Genomic DNA, 20,330 nt, shown 5'->3' on the forward strand with positions numbered 1-20,330 from the left:
CATACACACACACACACATCATCATCATCATCATCATCATCATCACTACTTACTACCATCATTCCATCAAAGAAATGCTATTTCAGTGTCCCAAAATAGAAAGGACATAGTCTTTAGAATAAAAGGACAGTCATTTATTTTGAATACATTTGGAAAAACACAGAATTTTTCTAATTTTTTTCTCATCTTGTCATGAGCCAGTAAAAATTTTATACCCTTCGGCACCAGACCCCAGACAAATGTTCAGGAAGCACTGTAGTAACAACAGGGATAATATAATAAATGCTTATTGAGTGCCAAATGTGGAGTCTGATAGACTCTACCATTTACTAGCTGTGTGACCTTGGGCAAATTACCAAACCCCTCTGAACTCTTGTTCCCTAACCTATAAACACAGGGATGATGATGCTTGCTCTGCAGAGGGGTTTGTGAGAATTATGAACAACACAGAGCATTCAGTGTTGGGCAGTGTACCCAATATGTTGAAGAGCTGCTTCTACAGTGCTCATTCTCTTCCTCTTCTCCAGGGAGGCTCTAGTTTAAAGAATTCACTTTCCTTCTCATCAGCCTTCTGCCTTTCTCCATGTGGACTAGCCCAAGGGACTGGGCAGGATTGGAGATGCTTCTGACTGCACTGGGGGAAGCATAACCAAATTTTCCTGGCTCTTCACAGGGTGTTCATTCCAGGGGTTCCCAGGCATGGGTTGGGGGGAACTGGTGCTATGGTGGCTGCATAGAAATCACCTGGGAACTTGTTAAAAATTGAAATTCTCTGCCCCATCATGAGAAATTCTGATACGATAGATCTGTGGTGGAGCTCAAGAATCTAGGCTTTCGGAAAGAGCCCCTGTCAGATGTTTCTGATGAATAGCTGGTTAGCTGTTGGTCACAGCTCCCTGCTTTTGGGTTGGGACATTTTGTCTATTCAATACATAAGAGTGTCTGGCAGATCACACCCAGCATGCTGTCCTATGAACCTTGATGAATGGCATCTGAGGAAGATCCTAGGAGGAATCCCCTTGACGGTGTTTGGCTGGCATCTCAACAAATGATAACCTCCATCACCCAGAAACATCAGAGTTATTCTAGACATACTTCTTGTTCTCACTAACCTCCTAAATCACATAACAACCCATCCCCAAGTCCTTGAATCTGTCCATTTCTCTCCACCTTCACTGCCCCCAGCCTGGTCTAAATTACCATCAGCTCTCACTGGGATTGTGGCCTCCTACCTGCCCCACCTCTCATTTGTGCTCCATACGGAGGCCTGAGTCATCTTTTCAAGACATAACTCAGATGGTATCTCTTGTCTGCTTCAAACCCTTCAGTAGTGGCCTTAAGATAAAATCTAAAGTCCTTGATGTGGCCTGAAATCCCTGCGTGGTCTGCCCTCTGCCCACACCTCCAGCCCTGACTTGTACCTGGTCCCCCTACTCTCTAAGCTTGCTACTTCCCCACCACTTCCTGCCTTAGGACTCTTGGACATGCTCTTCCTTCTGCCCGGACCCTCTTCTATCTGCTGCCTGTACTGAGTTAGCTCCTCCACACTTTTCAGGTTCCGCCTAAATGTCACTCAGGGACCCCTGTGATATGCTGACTCCTATTATTTACTTCTAATAGCATCTCATCCCTTTACTTTAAGTCACTCGTTGCAATTTGTGTCGTGTTATTTGTGTGCATGTGTTTTTCAAATGGTCTGCGTTCCCCTGTAGAACTAAATTCTATGAGAACATGGAACATAGCTGTTTTGCTCACCACTGTACCTCCAGCACAATATACAGTAGACATCCAATAAATATATACTTATTCAGCAAACGAATGAATGACTAAAGACATAGAGCTAGATTCTCAGATAAAGGGCAAGGTCCCACATTTTCCTCTGGCTGGAGCGATGGACGGTCCAGCGTTGGGAGACCAACATCCTACACGGTGCGGTAGGTACGGAGCAAATCTAGCCCTGAGCTAGGGTGTGGATGCCCTTCCCTAACATTTTCTGGGTGTCTTTTTTGCAGAGGCGAGTGGGGAGTGGAAGAAAGGCAGGGTTTTGTAACAGAAGTATAATACCCAGCTTTTGACATGGCAGCTCTGGAGTTTTGGAGCACATTTGCCATGAGAGCAGATTTGGACTGGGAAGCAAGAAGGCCAGATATCTCCTAGGTGCAGTGGAACAGGTATGTGCCTGTCCTGACAGACCGGGATTCACCCCTTGGCTCTATTGTTTACTTGCTATATGACCTGGGGCAAGAAGGCTAACCTCTCTGAGCTCAGCTCCAGCTCTGAGCTCCTCCCGCCTATTCATCTGTAGAGAGGGAGCAATTACTCTCCCCTGTCAGGGTAGCTGCGCGGATTAATGAGATAATGTCTGTAGAGGGCCTAGCAGAATGTCTGGCATATAGTACATGCTTCATAAAAATAAGATCTCACAAGGTGGTAAACATCCTGCAGGCAGGGGCCATGTAGCACAGAGTAGATGCATTAGGAAGTCTTTATTGATGATTTCATAAATGGTTGAATGTATTTTCCTTTTCCAGAAAGGATTCCCTGCGTGTAAAAATTTCTCCCTCACTTAAACCAATTGCTTTCTTTGTGAGCAACTCAAATCCCTGTGTTTTGAAACCTCAGAGCTGGAGGGTTAGTGTGTATATTTGTGGCGGTGGCCCCGTCCTGAGTCATCTCTGAGACCCTTACCCTCCTCAGTGTTCTTGTGGGAGGCAGGAATTCATCAGCCCCAATTTGAATGAGAGGAGTACAGAAACAAATCAGTGCAGAGAGATTCCTATTTGGTCCCAGTACTATGAGAACACAACTGTTTCTTTGAAATTGACCTTCATTTATTTGGAGGGGAAAGCAGTTAGTTCAATAATGGCTTCCTGGTGCCTTTCAGCATTTTAAAAGACGGAAGAAAGATCTGGAGCGAGGCAAGGTTCCAGTGTTTTCTAAACAACGCACTAAGCCCAGCTACCAGTTGGCTGCCCAGTACTTCCTGCTCGCCTCCCCCCCGCCCCCCAATGTATCCCCACAAGGCAATGCACATCCCTCAGTAGCCCAGCCACTTCTCAAGACCCTGGCCAGGTCTTCCCTAGGTAGGTGGGAGCTAGCCTTCATTATAATGCCTGGGAGCCAAAGATTCCTTGGACATCTTGCACATGGCCTACTGCGTAGAAATGCTACTATATTATATTCCAATTATTTCCTGTCCCTCCAAGGCCCGATTCCAGGGCCTGAATAAAGAGGTCCTTGTCTGGTGGCGTCCATCTCTGCTCCCTAGTAAGGAAAAGCTGGTCCCTGGCCCAAGTTGGCCTGAGGCCACAGGGGAAGGGTGGGGAAGAGGTAGGGAGGGTGTTACAGGTGGGGAGAACTCCACAGGAGATGAGAGACCCAGCCCTGCAGGCAGCCCAGTCCTGCTCCCAAAAATAAAAATAAGTGAGGAAGGAAAACAAATGGGGCCCCTGACCAGGACCCTGCAGAGGGCATGACTATTTTCCCTCCTTCCCAGGAGGGATCCCAACCCTTCTCTCCCACAGAGAAGACAAACACAGCTATGGAAATCTCATGCCATCCAGGCACCTGGAAGTCTGTTGCTAATTGCAAGTTACTCCTACCTGCACTTCTCTGTTTGCCAATGATTGTCTTCCCCTAGATCTGCTTTCTCTCCTTGTGAGTGAAAAGCATTTCATGGAAAATTTCGAATTTGGAACCTTCTTCAGATTCCAAAAGAGTTATTGTTCTACATCATGCTTATTTTGTTTGGGTGTTATTTGAACTCAGGGGAAGTAGAAACCCACATCTTCATGTTGCTGGGATGCTCTTCTTAAATTATTAAAAACATGCTGATAAAGCACCTTTTCTGTTTGAAGCTCTTGAGTACTTCTCAGAGTCCATCCCAACCAAGGCCTGGAGTCCATATTTCTTACCTGCCAAGGGTTGGGCAGCCAGGGGAGAGGAGGTGGGTGAAGTAGCTTAGGGACCGCACACCAGGAGATCTCCGGGAGATAGTGGCAGGGATGTGCAGAAAGGTTTCATGGCAAGGAGAGGAGAAACAAGCTCTGAGGGCAAGCCATGGAATCCAGGGTTAAGGCCTCAGAAGGTCATAAACAGAAAGGGAGGAAAGGTGGGGATAGTGTGAATGACATGAAACCGAGGATGAGTTTGAAGAGCAGGACGCACAGAGAAGTCACATCATCCTGCACCACCACGTGTCCGGGGAAGGGCTAAGCTTTGTCGCGTTTAAACCTTGGTGTCTAGGATGCTGGAGCCTGAAGGGAACTGATTGATCCCCTGGCCAGCGATTCTCAAAGCCTGGTCTGTGGACCGCCTCTTCAGAATCACCTGGTGGGCTGGTTAAACATGAGGATTCCCGAGACCTATCTGATGTACTGAATCAAATTCTCTGTGGGTTATATCTAAGAAGCTGAATGCTTATCAAGTTCCACAGATGATTGTGATCTTTATTAAAGTTTGAGAGCCCTTGATTTAGTCCAACCCTCTTGTTCCCTGAAAGTGAGATCTGAAGCCCAGAGATGTAAAACAAGCCTAGGATAACAGAGCTGATTGATGGCAAAGCTCACATTAGAAATCTATTGCTCTTGAACCCCAGCGCAGTGCTCTTTCCATTTCAGCATGTGGGCAGCCTCTTCACCTATTTGGATCTGTTTCTCTTGCCCCCTAAAGTGAAAGCTTGCACCTTTGATCCATTCCCTGCATCCTGCTGGGGCCTTCTCCTTCCTGAGGATGCTCTGGTCCTAGTCTCTATAGGTTGGGGGGCAGAGGCAGAAAGAAGAAAGAAGGACTCAGTTCTCTTCTGAGCCTTTAGTCACAGGTGTGGGATGGTCAAATGAGTAGAGAAAGAGAAAACACAGCTGTAGCTGAGGGACAACCGGGATCTGTTTGTAGTACTAAGCTGACTTTCACTGAGATTTTGCTGTGCACCAGACACCGTGTTAAGTCCTTTCCATGCATTAGTGCAAACCCCATGGAGCAAATAGTAATTAGCCCTATTTTGCAGATGGAGAAACTGAGGCTTACAGGTGAGTGCTCATTTGCCCAAGGTCACATAGCTAATACATGACCAAATCACTTCCGTGTACAACCATGATCCAAAGCAGTGTGAACTATTACTCACTTTAACCCAACAAGCCTGCAAAAGGACCCCAAGACCTTGGGGGAAAAAAAAAAAAGCTTCTCTGCAGTGAGATGTGACCACTCCTGGGAGGGGGGTGGGGTGGAGTACAGCTTCAAACGCTTTCCACGTAATGCACTAAAATTATTTCTGAAAGGCATTAACTTGCAAGCCTGCCTTGGAAACGACAACATGGAGAGTAGGTTAAACAGGTTTTTTTCTTCATCTTTGAAAAATGGAAACTCCTAATCTCAATTTGCTTTCTTTCCATTTGCCCCTTTCTCTTAAAAGCAGTGTGCCTTCAGAATTTTAGTTGTTTGAGGGATTATGTTCAGTTCTAACTGAGCCCTGGGTGTGATTGCAGGCGTATATATGGTCGTGGCACGTAGCAGCCGTTACCTCTTCTGATATCATGGCACATGACTTTGCAATGATCACCTCCCTCCATTCATTTTCCGGAGTGTCTCCCAGGGACAGGAGAGGAACCCAAAGCAGGTCAGTGCCTTAGAGAAGGGACAAGTGTTTCCCAAGCCATTGTGGACAGCATGTCACAGTACCTTCCTGTAGATTTACCTCCTAACCAGACCTTGTCTTCTTGGGAAAAAATCAGGAAGCTTTTTGAACAACTTAGACCATTAAACAAAAGAAGATGGACATATTTTTATAGGAGAGGAAGAACTCAGTTTCATCCTAGCAGGATTTGGTGTCTGGTAGCTGAAGGTGAGGGACCACTGTAATTTAAATCTGGGTATTCCATGAATCACCAGAGTTAGAACATTTCTGGGTAAAAACTGAAAACATGTGACCCTCCGGGTGTCTTCCTTCTCTTTCAAATCTCAAGCTTTAGTAACTCAAAGGCTGGATGGGGCCGTGCAGCTGTTAAAAGGCCCTTATTAACTCATAATGAAGGGAGTGCATTGAGGTGATAGCAAGCGGTAAAGGGAGGAGGGGAGAACGCAACCTCTGCAAAGCTCATGGGGAGCGTGGGTCTCTGCAAGAGCCCTGGAAATGCTGAATGAAAACTGCCTTTCTGCGTACGAGCCGCCTGCCTGCTTCCCAAATGCCGCGTCTGCGGTAACTACAAACTATTTTGTATGCTGCATTAGTGACGCTGCCTTAGCCCGCACATCATTACTACTGAGATAACGCTGGTGTGATGTTCAAGTCCAGTGTCCTTTTTAATTATTAAACCGATGCTGTTGAATGAGTCATTCCACATACCAGGTTTTCCTCCTGTGGTTCTATTTCAAGAGACTAGCGCCTTACTTAGTGTGTTCCACTAACACCTGAGTTGGTTCTTAGCCAGCTACCCAATCTGCAAAGCCTTTGCAGAACAAACAGTATTCCCCAGGCTCCAAACACACACAGGCTGCATAAAAAACAAACCCCACGAAAAACTTTACAGTAAGCTCGTCAGTAAACCCCAGATCTGAAAACGCCCTGTTCCCCGTCCGCCAGTCCCCAACTTACCAAGCGGCAGAGCGATGAAGAAGGGTAGCCAGCACAAGATGAACATACCGACCACAATGCCCAAGGTCTTGGCTGCTTTCTTTTCCCTGGAGAACTTAAAAAGTTTGACAGCTATGGAACTCCTGGGGTTGTGGCCCTTGGCCTTGGTACTGCTGAGGGTGTCCTCATGAAAGTTCTTGGAGTGGATCCTCAGGGTCAGCTCCTTGGAGTTGGACATCTCCTTCATGACTCCGGCCTCCAGGTTCTTGGTGGTCCTCTTGGCAACGATGTACACGCGACAGTACATGACCAGAATGACCGCCAGAGGGATGTAGAAGGAGCCCAGGGAGGAGAAGAGGGCATAGAAAGGTTCTTCAGTGACCCCACATTCTTTGTCATCATTGGGCGCGGGCTCCTTCCACCCAAGGAGAGGCCCGATGGAGATGACTGTGGACAAGACCCAGACGCTGAGGAGCGCCAAGATGGCCTTCCTCCGGGTGACCAGCGTGGGGTACTGCAGAGAGTAGCGCACCCCAATGTAGCGATCGATAGAGATGGCGCACAGGCTCAGAATGGAGGCCGTGCAGCACAGGACATCCACGGCGGCCCAGATGTCACAGAAGACCCGTCCCAGCACCCAGTAGCCGAGCACTTCCAGGGCGGCCGAGAAGGGCAGCACGGTGAAACTCAGCAGCAGGTCGGCAATGGCCAGGTTGACGATGAAGTAGTTGGTGGGCGTCCGCAGGTGACGGTTGCAGGCCACCGACAGGATGACCACGATGTTGCCCACGATGGCAAAGAGGATGAAGGCGCCCAGCACCAGGCCCACGGAGATGGCCCTGGTGATGTCCAGCTGGGGCAGTGTGGAGTTGCTCGAGGTCTGGTTGGGGCCAGTGAAGTTGGCATTTTTCAACTCTCCCCAGTGGGCAGGTGCTGATGTGTTGTGGCCGGTGTCCAGATCGGGATTCATTTTAGAGTCGGCCCTCCATAGCCTGGGGTGAGCGGGGCTGGAAGGGCTGCGGCCGAGCTCCTCAGCTGCCCTGCAACTTTGCTTCGCCCGCGGTCTTCTTCCCAGAGGCGCCCTCCCGGCGAGGACTCATCTCCCCCCCGGGCAGCCCAGCCCCGGCGGCGCGTCTCCTGCCTGCACCGAGCCGCCCGCTCGCCCGGCTGTCAGAGGGAGGCGGAGGAGAGAGGGGCCGAGGCGGCAGCTCCAAGTTTAATGGTCCACGTCAGGCGCGCCGGGCCGGCCAGGCGGGGAGCGGCGCGGGAGGGGCGGCGGGCAGGGGGGCGCCCGGCTCGGCTCGGCCCGGCCGGCGGCGGGTGTGCGGGCAGCGGCGCCCAGCGCAGCCAGCGCCGAGGAGGGTCTGCTCGCAACCAGCCGCCTCTGGGCTGACTGCACGGCGGTGACATCAGGCGGGGGAGCCCGGCGCCCTGACTCCGCGCGGCACTAGGGGGCAATGCGGGTCCGGCGAAGGCGCCCGCAGCCCCGACGCCGCCACCCTGGGCAGCCCTGGGCCGGCCGCGCTCCCCGCCACCCTCCCCCACCGACCTACGCGAGCCAAGGGATGGGAGGGGGAGGAAGGGTGACCTGAGCTTGGGGAACCCCGTCCCCCACCCTGAGGTGGCCCGCTGGGATTCTTGCCCCTCCTGTTCACCCTTGGGTCTCAAAAGTGGCGTGGGGTGCTTACCGCTCCTGGGGGAGGGGGCGTCTGGAATCAGCACCCAGATTTAGGGGGATAGGCAACTTGTGTGGAGCCTGAAAGAAGAATTGCCAGGTTAGGCAGCAGGTGAGAGGGTCTTGAGTGGGATCTGAGACCAACCCCCAGCCTTTACCTCCCTGGTAAGCCCAGAGGCTTCTCTTCGTTCATTCGTTTGTTCACTCACTCACTCACTCACTCACTCGTTCATTCAACAAATTGTTAACTGGGTACCCACTGCCTGCGCTGGGGACATAGCAATTGAAGCAAGTGGACAAAGACCCCTGCCCTCCAGGAGCTTCATTCTACTGGGAGGAGACAGACAATAAACAAATAAGTAAGCAAATTGCGAGGTGTGTCCTATGTTGACAAGTGTAACAGAAGATAAAGCAAGGAGGGGAAATGGAATGGTGTGTGTGTGTGTGTGTGTGTGTGTGTGTGTGTGTGTGTTGTGGGGGCGGGTATTTGAAATTATAAATGGGTTCCCTGGATGTCACTGAAGTGATGTTGGAGTCAAGACCTGAAAGAAATGAGGAACAAGCCAATGGGCTATTTGGGGGTGAGGGTGAGGGTGATGGTGGTGGTGGCAGCATTAAGAGACCTCCAGACATCTGAGGAAGGGACTTGGGAAATCCAGATTATTTATTGATTTTTTTCGTTTTCTGTCTGATATCCATGTTGGACAGTTATAGGGATACACTTCCAAAGGTGGGCATATGGTGCTTAGGAGAGAAGAAATGTGCTGAGGGAGAGCCTTACGTTGGTTAACATTTTTTCGACACTTGTTATGTCCCAGACAGTATGCTAAGTACATTTTGCATTTTCTGATAATCATAAGAAAGAAGGGCTGTTCTCATCATCATTTCCATTTTGTGGAAGGGACAAGGTACAGTGAAGTTCAGCTCTGCCCAAGTCCACATAGCCATCATGGAGAGGAGCTAGGAATTGAACTCAACTCTACAGGTCTGTTGCGAGTTGAGTGCTTAGCAGCTGTGTCACCCTTTTCCCCTGAAAGCACTGTAGGGGGTGGATTTATTTCCCTAGATTTATTGAGAAATAATTGACATAACATTGTGTGAGTTTAAGGTATCCAATGTGTTGAATTGATGTACTTAGATATTGCAAAATGATTATCATCATAGCATTAGCAAAGATCTTCATCATGTCCCATAAATACCATTTCTTTCTTGCAATGAGGACATTTAAGATCTACTTTCATAGCAACTTTCAAATATATAATATAGCATTATTAACTATAATTACCATGGTGTACCTTAGATCCCCAGAACTTACTCATTTTATAACTGGAAGTTCATACCCTTTGATCAACATCTTCCCATTCTGCTATCCCCAACCCCTGACAATCACCACTCAACTCTGTTTCTATCAGTTTGGCTTTTAGATTCCACATATAAGTGATATCATAGTATTTGTCTCTCTCTGTCTATCTTACTTCACTTAGCATAATGCCTCAAGTTTCATCCATGTTGTAGCAATGGCAGGATTTCCTTCTTTCTCCTGACTGAATAATATTCCATTGTGCATGTGTACTCTATATTTTTTATTCATCCACCAGTTGATGGACACTTAGATGGTTTCCATCCTTGGCTAATGTGAATAATGCTGCATGAACATGGAGGTGCAGGTAGCTCTTTGAGGTCCTATTTTCCTCCTCCTCCTCTTCTCCTTCTCCTTCTCCTTCTCCTTCTCCTTCTCCTTCTCCTTCTTCTTCCTCTTCTTCCCCTTCTTCCCCTTCTTCTTCTTCTTCTTCCTCTTCTTCCCCTTCTTCCCCTTCCCCTTCTTCTTCTTCTTCTTCTTCTTCTTTTTCTTCTTCTTCTTCTTCCATGTTTATTTATTTTTGAGTGAAAGAGAGAGTGTGAGCTGAGAAGGGGCAGAGAGAGAGGGAGACAGAGGATCTGAAGCAGGCTCTGTGCTGTTGGCACAGACACCAACGTGGGGCTCAAACTCACAAACTGTGAGATCATGACCTGAAGTCGGATGCTTAACTGCCTGAGCCACCCAGGTGCCCCAAGATCCTATTTTCATTTGCTGTGGTTATATATCCAGAAGTGAAATTGCTGGATCATGTGGTAGTTCTATTTTTAATTTGGGGGGGAACCTCCATATTGTTTTTCAAAGTGACTCTACCGATTTACATTTGAGGAAGGGAGTGGATTGATTGTTGTAGAGAGAGCTATCTCCCAAGTAGAAAATTTTGAGAACTGAGTGACTAGTACTATAAGGGAACTCACATTTATTGAGCTCCTACTGAGAGCCAAGCATTTAATTGTTTTTGTTTATTCTTCACAACAATCCTTTGAGACTGGCGTAACCATTGTCCATTGAGAGATAAGAAAACCGTGGTTCCAAGAGATTTGGTGCATTCCTGAGGTCATGTGGCTAGTAGACATGTGGCAGAGCAAAGTAGTGACAGCTATAGATTGAAAAGTAAAGTTTGATGCCATCGTTTACTCTCGTCCAGAAGCTTGAACCTAGGGCTTCCCACTGTCTACCTTTGATAATCACTAAAACCTGATATTCAGGGGTGGGGAGCCAGAAGAATGCTCAGGGTGATTTACATTTAAGTCCTCAACCTAGAGGTAGCATCTTAACCTCTTTTTTTATTATATAAACATGTAATAAAAATATATAAATACATATATGTATGTATTTGGGTAGCAGGGGGTTAATGCACACCTATCCAAGGTTTTAATCTAAGGCTTTAATCGTCTCCTCCCACCAAAATGCAGAGATTCTCACATGCACAAAATACACGGTTTCAAGAGATTCCCTGAAATTAAGAAATGTGTGGTAGGGGCAACCCTGAAAACAGATTTTTTCCCCCTATTTCAATTAAATTTGCTGAAGTGGGTATCTGAAGATTCTAAAAATCTGAGAAACACAGGTTTAAGGTGATTTAGCTCTTCAAGAGCTATCAGAACTTGCCCTTGCCCATCTTCCCATTGTGGTGGTCTAGGAGGCAGAGGGAATCGGTAAACTCCTGTAGATAGTCGTGTGCCGAGCTGGTTATCAAACTCCAGTTCCCCAGCCCACAGAACAGTGTTCCTTCCTCTGCCCCAAAGGGAAGCCACACATGATATCCACTCATGACTTGGTTCAGGTATCAGAATGTGGAAGAGATTATTGAGCCAGATCAAAAGGTTCAAAATCTGTGCATATTTCAGACATGATGTCATTTACCGGTGTCTTTCACAAAGTCAAAACAAACATCCCACCCAAAGGTAAACAGGTAGGTAGGTATTAGTCTTAAAAGCAGCCATGTACCAGGACCCCACTAAGTAACCTTTGCTAATGGTCCTTTCCTTGCTGCTCCTCCCCTCCCTTCACAGGAGATACCTTTTAACCCCTCTGGCTGATATCTGACCCATGGAATTGACCATTTGTTTAGGTGTCATGAGGATACAGGCTATATTTCATTTTCTCGGTACTCTCTGGGGCAAAGCCAAGCATAGAGCTCTGACTCACTCGAGGCTTGGGGAAGAAGAACCTTTTCATTATCCATCTGATTACATTACAAACCTCTGATGTCGCAAGCTCCCATTTTTGTGAGCCCTCTAGGAGAAGCTGCCATTGAGTTTGACCTGTGGGGAGACCAAGGCTATGCAAGGTTCTGAGATCAGCTTAGAGGCTCTATGGGAGGAGACCTCTCACCTGTGACCAAGCAGTTTTACATGGTACTCCCTCTCTAATTCTCTACAGTTTTCTTTTCTTTTCTTCTTTTTTTAAATTTTAAATGTTTGTTTATTTTTTGAGAGAGAGACAAAGTGCAAGCAGGGGAGGAGCACAGAGAGAGGGAGACAGAATCTGAAGCAAGCTCCAGGCTGTCAGCACAGAGCCAGATGTGGGGCTTGAACCCACGAGATGTGAGATCATGTCCTGAGCCAAAGTCGAATGCTTAACCAACTGAGCCACCCAGGCGCCCCTCTCTCTGTAGTTTTCAACTCAACCATCCACGTATGGGAACATCTGCTCTGTGTAAGGCACCATGCTAGGTGCTGTGCGCAAATCAAAGATGAATTAAATCAAGCAAGCGATAACCTAGCACTGAGCTAGGTGCTGTGAGAGAGGATGATTTGGTAAAGCACCCCTCAGAGAGTACTTGCTGTGTGCCAGGCACTGTGCAAGGCACTCCACGTGCATTTACTCAAATCTTCACAGCAATGCAAGGCAAGAATTGTCCCCATTTTTCAAGCCAGGAAACTGAAGTTCAGAGAGGTTCATTCACTGAGTAAGCAGCATTGGTATTCGAAGCATTGTTGTCTGGCTCCAAAGCTTGCATCCTTCTCTCTGCACCAGACTGATTAAAAAAAAAAAGAAAAGAAAAAGAAAAAGTGGCAGAAGGCTCAGTGTTAGCCCTGAAGGACATTACAACAGAAAACAGAATGTGATCAGGGTCCTGAGCAAAGCAGAGGTCAGGGAAGGGATGGCAAGGCAGAGCTCTCCAGGGCAGAGGGCTCTGCGGAGGGACTCCTTAGTTCAGGCTTTCTGGTCTCCAAGGCCAGCACTAGGTCTGCTGAGGATTTGAGAGCTGACTTGGATTCTAACCCTGCTTCCCTCATATAACAGCTATTAATATGACCTTGGGCAAGATAATAAAGTGAACTCTAGCATCAGATAGACCCGGGGTATGTCCCAGTTCCCATAATTTATTAGCTGTGTGTCCTCGGGCAAGTCACTTAATCACTCTGAGCCCTAGTTTCCTCATCTGTGAAATGAAGGTCATGATAGTCCCTAATTCAGACAGGGCTGAGGTGAGGATTAAATGTGATAATGGGTGTAAAGTGCCTAGCACCTAGTAAGAGTAATATCAAGTCAAGATTATTAAGGGCTTTCTAGGTTCTAGCCATGGTGCCCCAAATGCCTTCTATACATCATCTGATTTAATCCTGATCATAATATTATGAGGTGGACGCTATTACTATTGACATTAATTAGACGAGGAAATTGAGTCTCAGAATAGCCGCCCCAGGCCACAGGGCTAGCAGGTTAATACAACGCACCCGTTTTTAGCACTGGCTAAAAATGAAAAAGAATTGGAGGAGTGAGGTAGACTTGGGTCTCCAGGACTTGGAGGAGAAGTTTTGCCCCTGCTGTGGCCCAGATGGGAGAAATGAGAAGCACCATTTGTTCTGGGCAGGGGACACTGGCTGTAGCAGAAGCACTTCCTCTGCCTCCAAAGGCAACGGGTCAGAGGCTCCCAGGAGGGAGAGATTTCAGCTCCTGCCCTGGCCCTCCCGGGCACACCTGTCCTCTCTGGTAATTACAGTTTGTCAGTCTTTGGTGTGGGTTCCCCTAGCCCAGAAATTCTCGTGGCACAGCATTTCCCGGGAAGGTAGAGAGAGCTCAGTAGCAGCCCTTTGCAGCAGGCTGGTAAAGGTTAGTTGCCAAGTCATATCCAGGGGCTGTATTCACATCACGTGCTCCAGGAGAGCCCAGGAACCCTGAGTTGGGGGCTGGGGCGTGAGGGCCCAGGGGGTGCCAGAAGGTGGAATGTGACCACCTGCTGACTCTGGAACCAGGGAACCCTTCTTTCTTATGCCCCAGCAACTCCTCTGGTGGGACAGGTAAACAGGTGCTGCAGACTTGAAGGTGAGGGAGCATGTGTGCTGTTTTCTCAAACGACTCTGCCTGTCCCTTCATGGCTTTGGGCTTTGCCCATCCTTTTGCCCAGGAATCTGTGGTGGTCCCAGAATTTCTCCAGAAAGAGGCTTTAGGTTGCAATCTGATTTGAAGGTGGGTGGCGGCTGTGTTTGTGTTGTGCTGTCCACAAGACTGATGCCATTGTCCACAACAAAGACCGAGGGCAGGGAGTTGATGGAGGTTTTACTGGCGTTAACGCTCTCCCAAGCTGCCTCTGTATTGCCACTGACAGGATTTACTTTCTAACCACATTTGTTAAAACCATCAAAGGTTAACGCAAAATATCACAAAACAAAATTTATGGCAATAGGCTCCTTACCGCTGACTTTTCAAGTCACTGGCCCCTCTGGGCTCTTCTACAACAGAAGTTAGGATCACCAACTTCTGAAATGTCAGATTCAAAAGGACCCTAAAGATCATCTAGTTCGGGGGTCAGCAAACTACAGCCGGTGGAACAAATCCAGCCTGCCTGTTTTTGTAAATAAAGTTTTATTGGAACACAGCCACATTCATTCCCTTATGTTTTGTCTGTGGGTACTTTCATGTTACAATGACAGAATTGAGTAGTTGCAACAGGTAAAATATTTGCTCTCTGACCCTTTATAGAAAATGTTTGCTGACCCTTGATCTACTTCAACACTGTTATTTTACACGTGGGAGCATGAAGTCCCAGAAAGAGGAAGGGATTTACTAAGACAGAGCCAGGTTTAGTAGCCCAGAGATTTTACTCCATTCCCATGACTGGTTTTTTTTTTTTTTTTTTTTTTTTTTTTGGTGACTGTTTCTGCAGCCTGACACAGGCTCTGAGCTTGAATCTCGGCTTTGGTTGAAAAGAGTGTGATCTTGGGCAAGCATGTAACCTCTTGCAGCCTCCATTTTTTTCATCTGAGACCTGGGGATATTGCTTCCTATTTCTTGAGATAATGCACATATTAGATGGTTTGAGACTTAAAGGAACTATGGTCTGTAAAGTTTAGGATGGGACCTGCTCATAAAAAACACAACCAAAAACATCTGCTATTATTATTGATGTCCTCTGTGATTTTATATGTATTAATCTTATCCCCGTCACCTCCCCTGCCAAATTTCATAAAGAAAAGGGCTACCCCTTACCACTGGTTCTTTAACGTCTCGGGCCCCAGACCTTGTTGAGGATCTCCTGAGAGCTGTGGACATGTTGCTTTACTCCACACTTTTCCTGAATCCCTTATAGGAGCGTTCTCAGTGCCGAGTTCCTGACAGGGCCCTTTTCCAATTGATCTCCACACTGTTACTTCTTACTTTTGTTTGCTGAGCCTCTCTCCCACTCAATCTCACTGTGACTTCTTTCACTCTTGGGCAACAGAACTAACCCAGGGTTTTACTTTTCATCAAAGAGCAAAACTTGAACTGAGTAAAATGAGTAGACGCTGACCTTATCCTGTCTTCCCAGAGCTCATGGTCTAAGATGAATAATGGGAATGTGTATCTAACGACGCACAGAGAATTGTGTTTGACATTGAACATGAATGTGAGTTAAATAAGGAAACAAATAAATACATGACATAGGTCTCCATTCTTCTCCTCTTTTGTGCTGTTTGAACCAAAGCATCCAACCTTTTTTGGGGGGTTTTCACTTGCGGTGACCACCAAGTTCAGAAAGGTCTAAAGGAAGTGGTGAGAACATTTTTCCTTGGGGGCATCTAAAAATTGTATCTGGTATTAGAGCTCAGCTTTGGAAAGGACAGACCCGGCCCCTGGGGAGCAAGGCAAGAATGTGATGTCAGAGGGCGATTTCTGCCTTCCACTTCCATTTTCTGACAGAGGTGGCAGTGTGGGGCCCAGGGGTGAGGTGGGCATATTTAGGATAGAGGTGTGGCATCACTATGGGTTCCATGGGCATGGCAAAGGAGACAGGAGTGTGAGAAAGAGGCAGTTTTCTTTGCCTATCTCTGCCATGTACTGAAGAATGCCGGGACAGGAAATGCCCAGCGTTTCTTAGCTATTTACTGGACGCCAAACTGACAAATTTGGAAGGTTGCCTCAGGAGTCCTGAAAAGATGAAGGGAGAAAGAGGAGGGACCTTCTTTTTGTTTTTGTTTTTTCCTTTTGTGGGACTGCTCTAGTAAGTGCTTGTGAGTAGGGTATGGGGAAGATTTTGTAGAAACTTCTAGATGGGAACCACATGGTATGGATTGCAAGTTTCTGGAGGGGCTTCCAAATATCTTCTATCCCTTTGGAGTGCTATCCATTTTAAGGTAAACATTGCCTTCTTCCTATGGCCCTATTTGAATTAACCATGAATACAGTTCTGTACCAAGCATGTGCCAAGCTAATTCACAGGCATCATCTCATTTAATTCTCCAAACAACACTTTTGGGGAAGACATTGTTGGCTCCAATTTACAGATGAGAAAACTGAGGATAAGAGACACAATAAACTTGCTTCAGATTGCTCAGAGATGGGATTAGATCAGAGGCAGTTTGACTCAGAGTTGGTATTTTTCACCTCCCAGATAACCCAAATTTAGCTGCAGGCTGACCTCACTGCTAAGCAAAACTACAGGAGTTTCTGGGCAAACCTCCATGGGCCAGGGACATAGATCTAGAGAGGCAGAAGACTTCTGGGCCATGTGTTACCACACAATACAAGCTTGGGCCCTCTTCTGGGGTTGGATTTAAGGACTACATCTCTCCTAACTCCTTGGGAATCTCAAGTGAGCTCGAGCTTGAGTCTTAATTCTTCCAAGTGAAAGGGTGGGAAACCTGATTTAATCATTGTCTTTAAGGACTGAGAAGGTTATGTTATTGATCCCATGATGGCAACCAACTGTTGGTGAGAGAGAGAGAGAGAGAGAATATATAGATGTTAAAGAGCATGATAGATGCCAGTTAAACCTCAGGAAGTAGCTTATTTTATTTTATATTTTTTATAATAATTGGTTTTTTGTGGGGGTGCCTGAGTGGCTCAGTGACATCTGACTTTGGCTCAGGTCATGATCTTGTGGTTTGTGAGTTAAAGCCCCACGTCAGGCTCTGTGCTGACAGCTCAGAGCCTGGAGCCTGCTTCAGATTCTGTGTCTCCCTCTCTCTGCCCCTCCCCTGATTGTGCTCTGTCTCTGTCTCAAAAATAAACAAACATTAAAATTTTTTTAAAAATAATAATCTTTTTTTTTTAATTTGAGAGAGAGAGAGAGAGTAGGAGAGAGGGGCAGGGTGGGGGGGCAGTGAGAGAGAGAATCTTAAGCATACTCCACGGAGCTCAGTACAGAGCCCGATGTGGGACTTGATCCTACGATCCTGGGAACAAGACATGAGCCAAAATCAAGAGTCAGACACTCGACCAACTGAGCCACCCAGATGCCTCTCAGGGAGTAGCTTATTAAACATCAGATCAAATTCTAGTTTTTGCCACTTCTTAGCTTTGTGACCTTGGGCAAAGTTACTTCATTTAATTAAGCTTCCATCTGTTTATCTGTAAAATGGGGATTTTAATAGTCTTTACCCTATCAAATAATTATAAGGATTAAATGAGACTTTGGCATCTAGAAAACTCCCAATCAATATTAGTTATTGTTGATATTTTGCGTCATCTTAAAAAAAAAAACAAAAACAAACCACCAGATCTCTCAGTACCAGAAGTATTTAGGTACAGATTTTCCTAGCTGATCTCTCAGTGAAACTTCCAAACCATCATTTGCCAATTGCTGTAACTGATTCCTTTTTGTTTCTTTTCTGATACACATCGCATTGAACAAACAGTGGCTGGAAAAGTCACAATAATGTAAATAACAGTAGCTATCACTTGTTGAGAAATTACTGTATGGTAGGCTTGTGTGATGGGCTTTACATGCCCCATCTCACCTTAACACAAGAAGCCTATCAGGTAGGTGGAAATATTGTATCTGGCCTTTGAGATGCAGCTTCTGGAAGTAACTGTACCACACCCAGAACAGGGCTTGCTGGAAATATTTCTTCATGCAGAGAACTCTTGGAGATGTTGGAGACTAAGCCAGAGAGGGTACTGGTGGGCTCGGGGAGTAGGGAGTGGCAGGCCATTGGCCCCATGAGCTTGCTGTGCAGAAGGAAAGGGAATCAGCTTGCCAGCAGGCAGGACAGCAGGCTCTTGGCCTATAATTCTTGGCCACTGATACAATTACTGTCAACAGGAATTTTCCTTGTGTATCAGACCGAAGAGGTTCATAGGCCATAAACCAACACATCAGAGGCTGACCATTTGTGCCCTAGAAAGGCAGGGAAGGAAGGGGGGCCCATATGAACCTCCACCTGCCCTCGATACTGCAGAAAGGACCAGATCCATGAGAAAGGGAAGAAGAGAAGGTGGGAAGAGGGCCGGAAACAAACTCCAGTGAATACATATTTTCAATTAAATCTCGGCGTTTGAGTGGAGCAGTGGAAAGGAGAAAAAAAAAAAAAAAAGGTATCGTTCTAGAGCTGTTTTCTCTCAAATGAAGCTGGAGAACTTGTCCTTAAAACAGCTGGACCAGCTCCAGGTATAAAAGTTCATACTTTTATTGACAACTGAAAACTTTAGAAATGTTCTTTTGCTTAGTCTGGGGGACTGCCCAATTTACCCCTTCCTGCTGCTGTTCTGTTGGAAGTCTAGAAATTTCGAAAGGAAGAAATATGGAGCCACAGAGCAGGCAAAGGTTTGCCTAGACAGCCAGTGATGCTCAAGCTTTACTGGGCTTGAGTCATCTAGAGTGAGCCTTCAAATGCAGATTCCTGAGTCCCAGCCCCAGATATTTTGATCCAGTAGGTGTGAAGTGAGGTCCTGGATGAATAAAGAGCATTCCTTACCCTTAAGGGTCTTTATGGGGAGTGGGTCTCAAACTAGCATTTAATGACAGTGTGGTAATTAACACTTCAGTACCTAGTTGCTTGCTGCCCAAATGTTGTAACCACGAGTGCTAGGAGTTTAAATTAGACTGTGTAATGCACTTTGTATTGGGTCTGACGTATAGTAAGACCACTCAGTAATGTTAGTTCTTCTTCCTTCTAAGAGAGGAAGAGATTTTCCGTGGCTCAGTAGGCTAGCTGGTCTTCACTGAGTACGAGTACCCTCTTTTGGGCTCTGGGGAGCAGATTGAACTTGTGAAGAAAGTTTTTCTTAAAAAAGAATTTTTTTAATGTTTATTTTTGAGAGAGAGAGAGAGAGAGAGAGAAAACATGTGTGGGGGAGGGGCAAAGAGAAAGGTAGTGGACACAGAATCTGAAGCAGGATCCAGGCTCTGAGCTATCAGCCCAGAGCTGGACACAGGACTCAAATCCACAAACTGTGAAATCATGACCTCAGCTGAAGTTGGACGCTTAACTGACTGAGCCACCTAGGTGCCCCTGAAGAAAATTTTCTCAACCCCATAAGCATACCCATTTGCATTCAGAATGGACATCTATTTAGAAACAATTATCCTCTTTGTATTCAAGCTGATCCCAGCTAGAACACAGCTGATCTGCCTGCTGGATGTACACAGAAGAAGGGAGACATTCAGAAACAGAGCTGGAAGGGTCTGGAAAGGTTGTATGGCACTGCCCTCATTTCACAGATGAGGAAACCAAGGCCAGACAAATGATGTGACTGTGGTCGCTCAGAGCTAGAACCAGGACTGAGTCCTCTAATGTCTAGCCCAATACTCTTTAAAAATAAATCTACTTAATATTACTATATATTATTTGTATTATTTAATCACTAAACAGAAGGAAATAGTTTTTAAAAAAATTATCGGAGTGAATTGTTCTTATGGTAAAACTATGGGAAGGTACAGAAGACCAAAGGGAAATCACCCTTTATTCCACTGTCCAGAGAGAACCTCACTGCAGGTGTACTGGCAAATGTTTTCTAGACTTCACACTCACACACACACACACACACACATGCATGTGCCGGTGTGCACACACATGCCCCCCGCCCCACACATCCATGCATGCATGCACAACTGAGTGCATCTTGTGTGGGCCCCTAGCCTCTGTTCAACTTCTGCCCTGTACCCAGAGCTGTCCTGAGCTCCCCACCTCCCAGACCCAGACTTACACTCCCCTACGGCTCTAGAGGTGGAGACCCTGACCCTGTCAGAGCGAATGAGAGCTCGAGGACCCTCTTGGCACAGGATTTTAAGATGAGAGGATTGAGGTTTGGTGCAGGGTGTGGAGGTGGTCCAGACTTCCTGTGACCACAGGGAGGGCACCTGTCTGGGTGTGGAGAGGAATGGGACTGAGTGATGTCATCTGTCCTCACACATTCCCACAGGAGTCACCAGAATAATTCCCATACATTAGAGTAGCTAGCTGTCTGTCACCGGTGGATCCAATTCTTACTGGGACTTTTGAACGAGTCGCTTGATCTCTCTGAACCCAGGTTCCACATCTGTAAAATGGGATAATACTTGGGAGACCACAGTGAGGATA

The 20,330-nt window shown here is 46.7% G+C and overlaps 1 protein-coding gene across 1 annotated transcript in view; it reads right to left on the reverse strand.

The window, feature by feature from the left end:
* ADRA1B (adrenoceptor alpha 1B) overlaps window positions 1-7,538 on the reverse strand; it is a 51,191-nt gene extending 43,653 nt beyond the window's left edge. Inside the window, exon 1 of the mRNA XM_047073378.1 lies at window positions 6,590-7,538. Within this exon, the coding sequence (XP_046929334.1) occupies window positions 6,590-7,538 (949 nt within the window). The remainder of the gene's footprint in view (window positions 1-6,589) is intronic.
* Window positions 7,539-20,330: the final 12,792 nt, after the last annotated feature.

The sequence above is a fragment of the Lynx rufus genome, unplaced genomic scaffold, assembly GCF_022079265.1.
Source record: "Lynx rufus isolate CCGP_SWC_20201006 ecotype Redwood Valley unplaced genomic scaffold, mLynRuf1.p SCAF_1, whole genome shotgun sequence".
Classification (NCBI taxonomy): domain Eukaryota; kingdom Metazoa; phylum Chordata; class Mammalia; order Carnivora; family Felidae; genus Lynx; species Lynx rufus.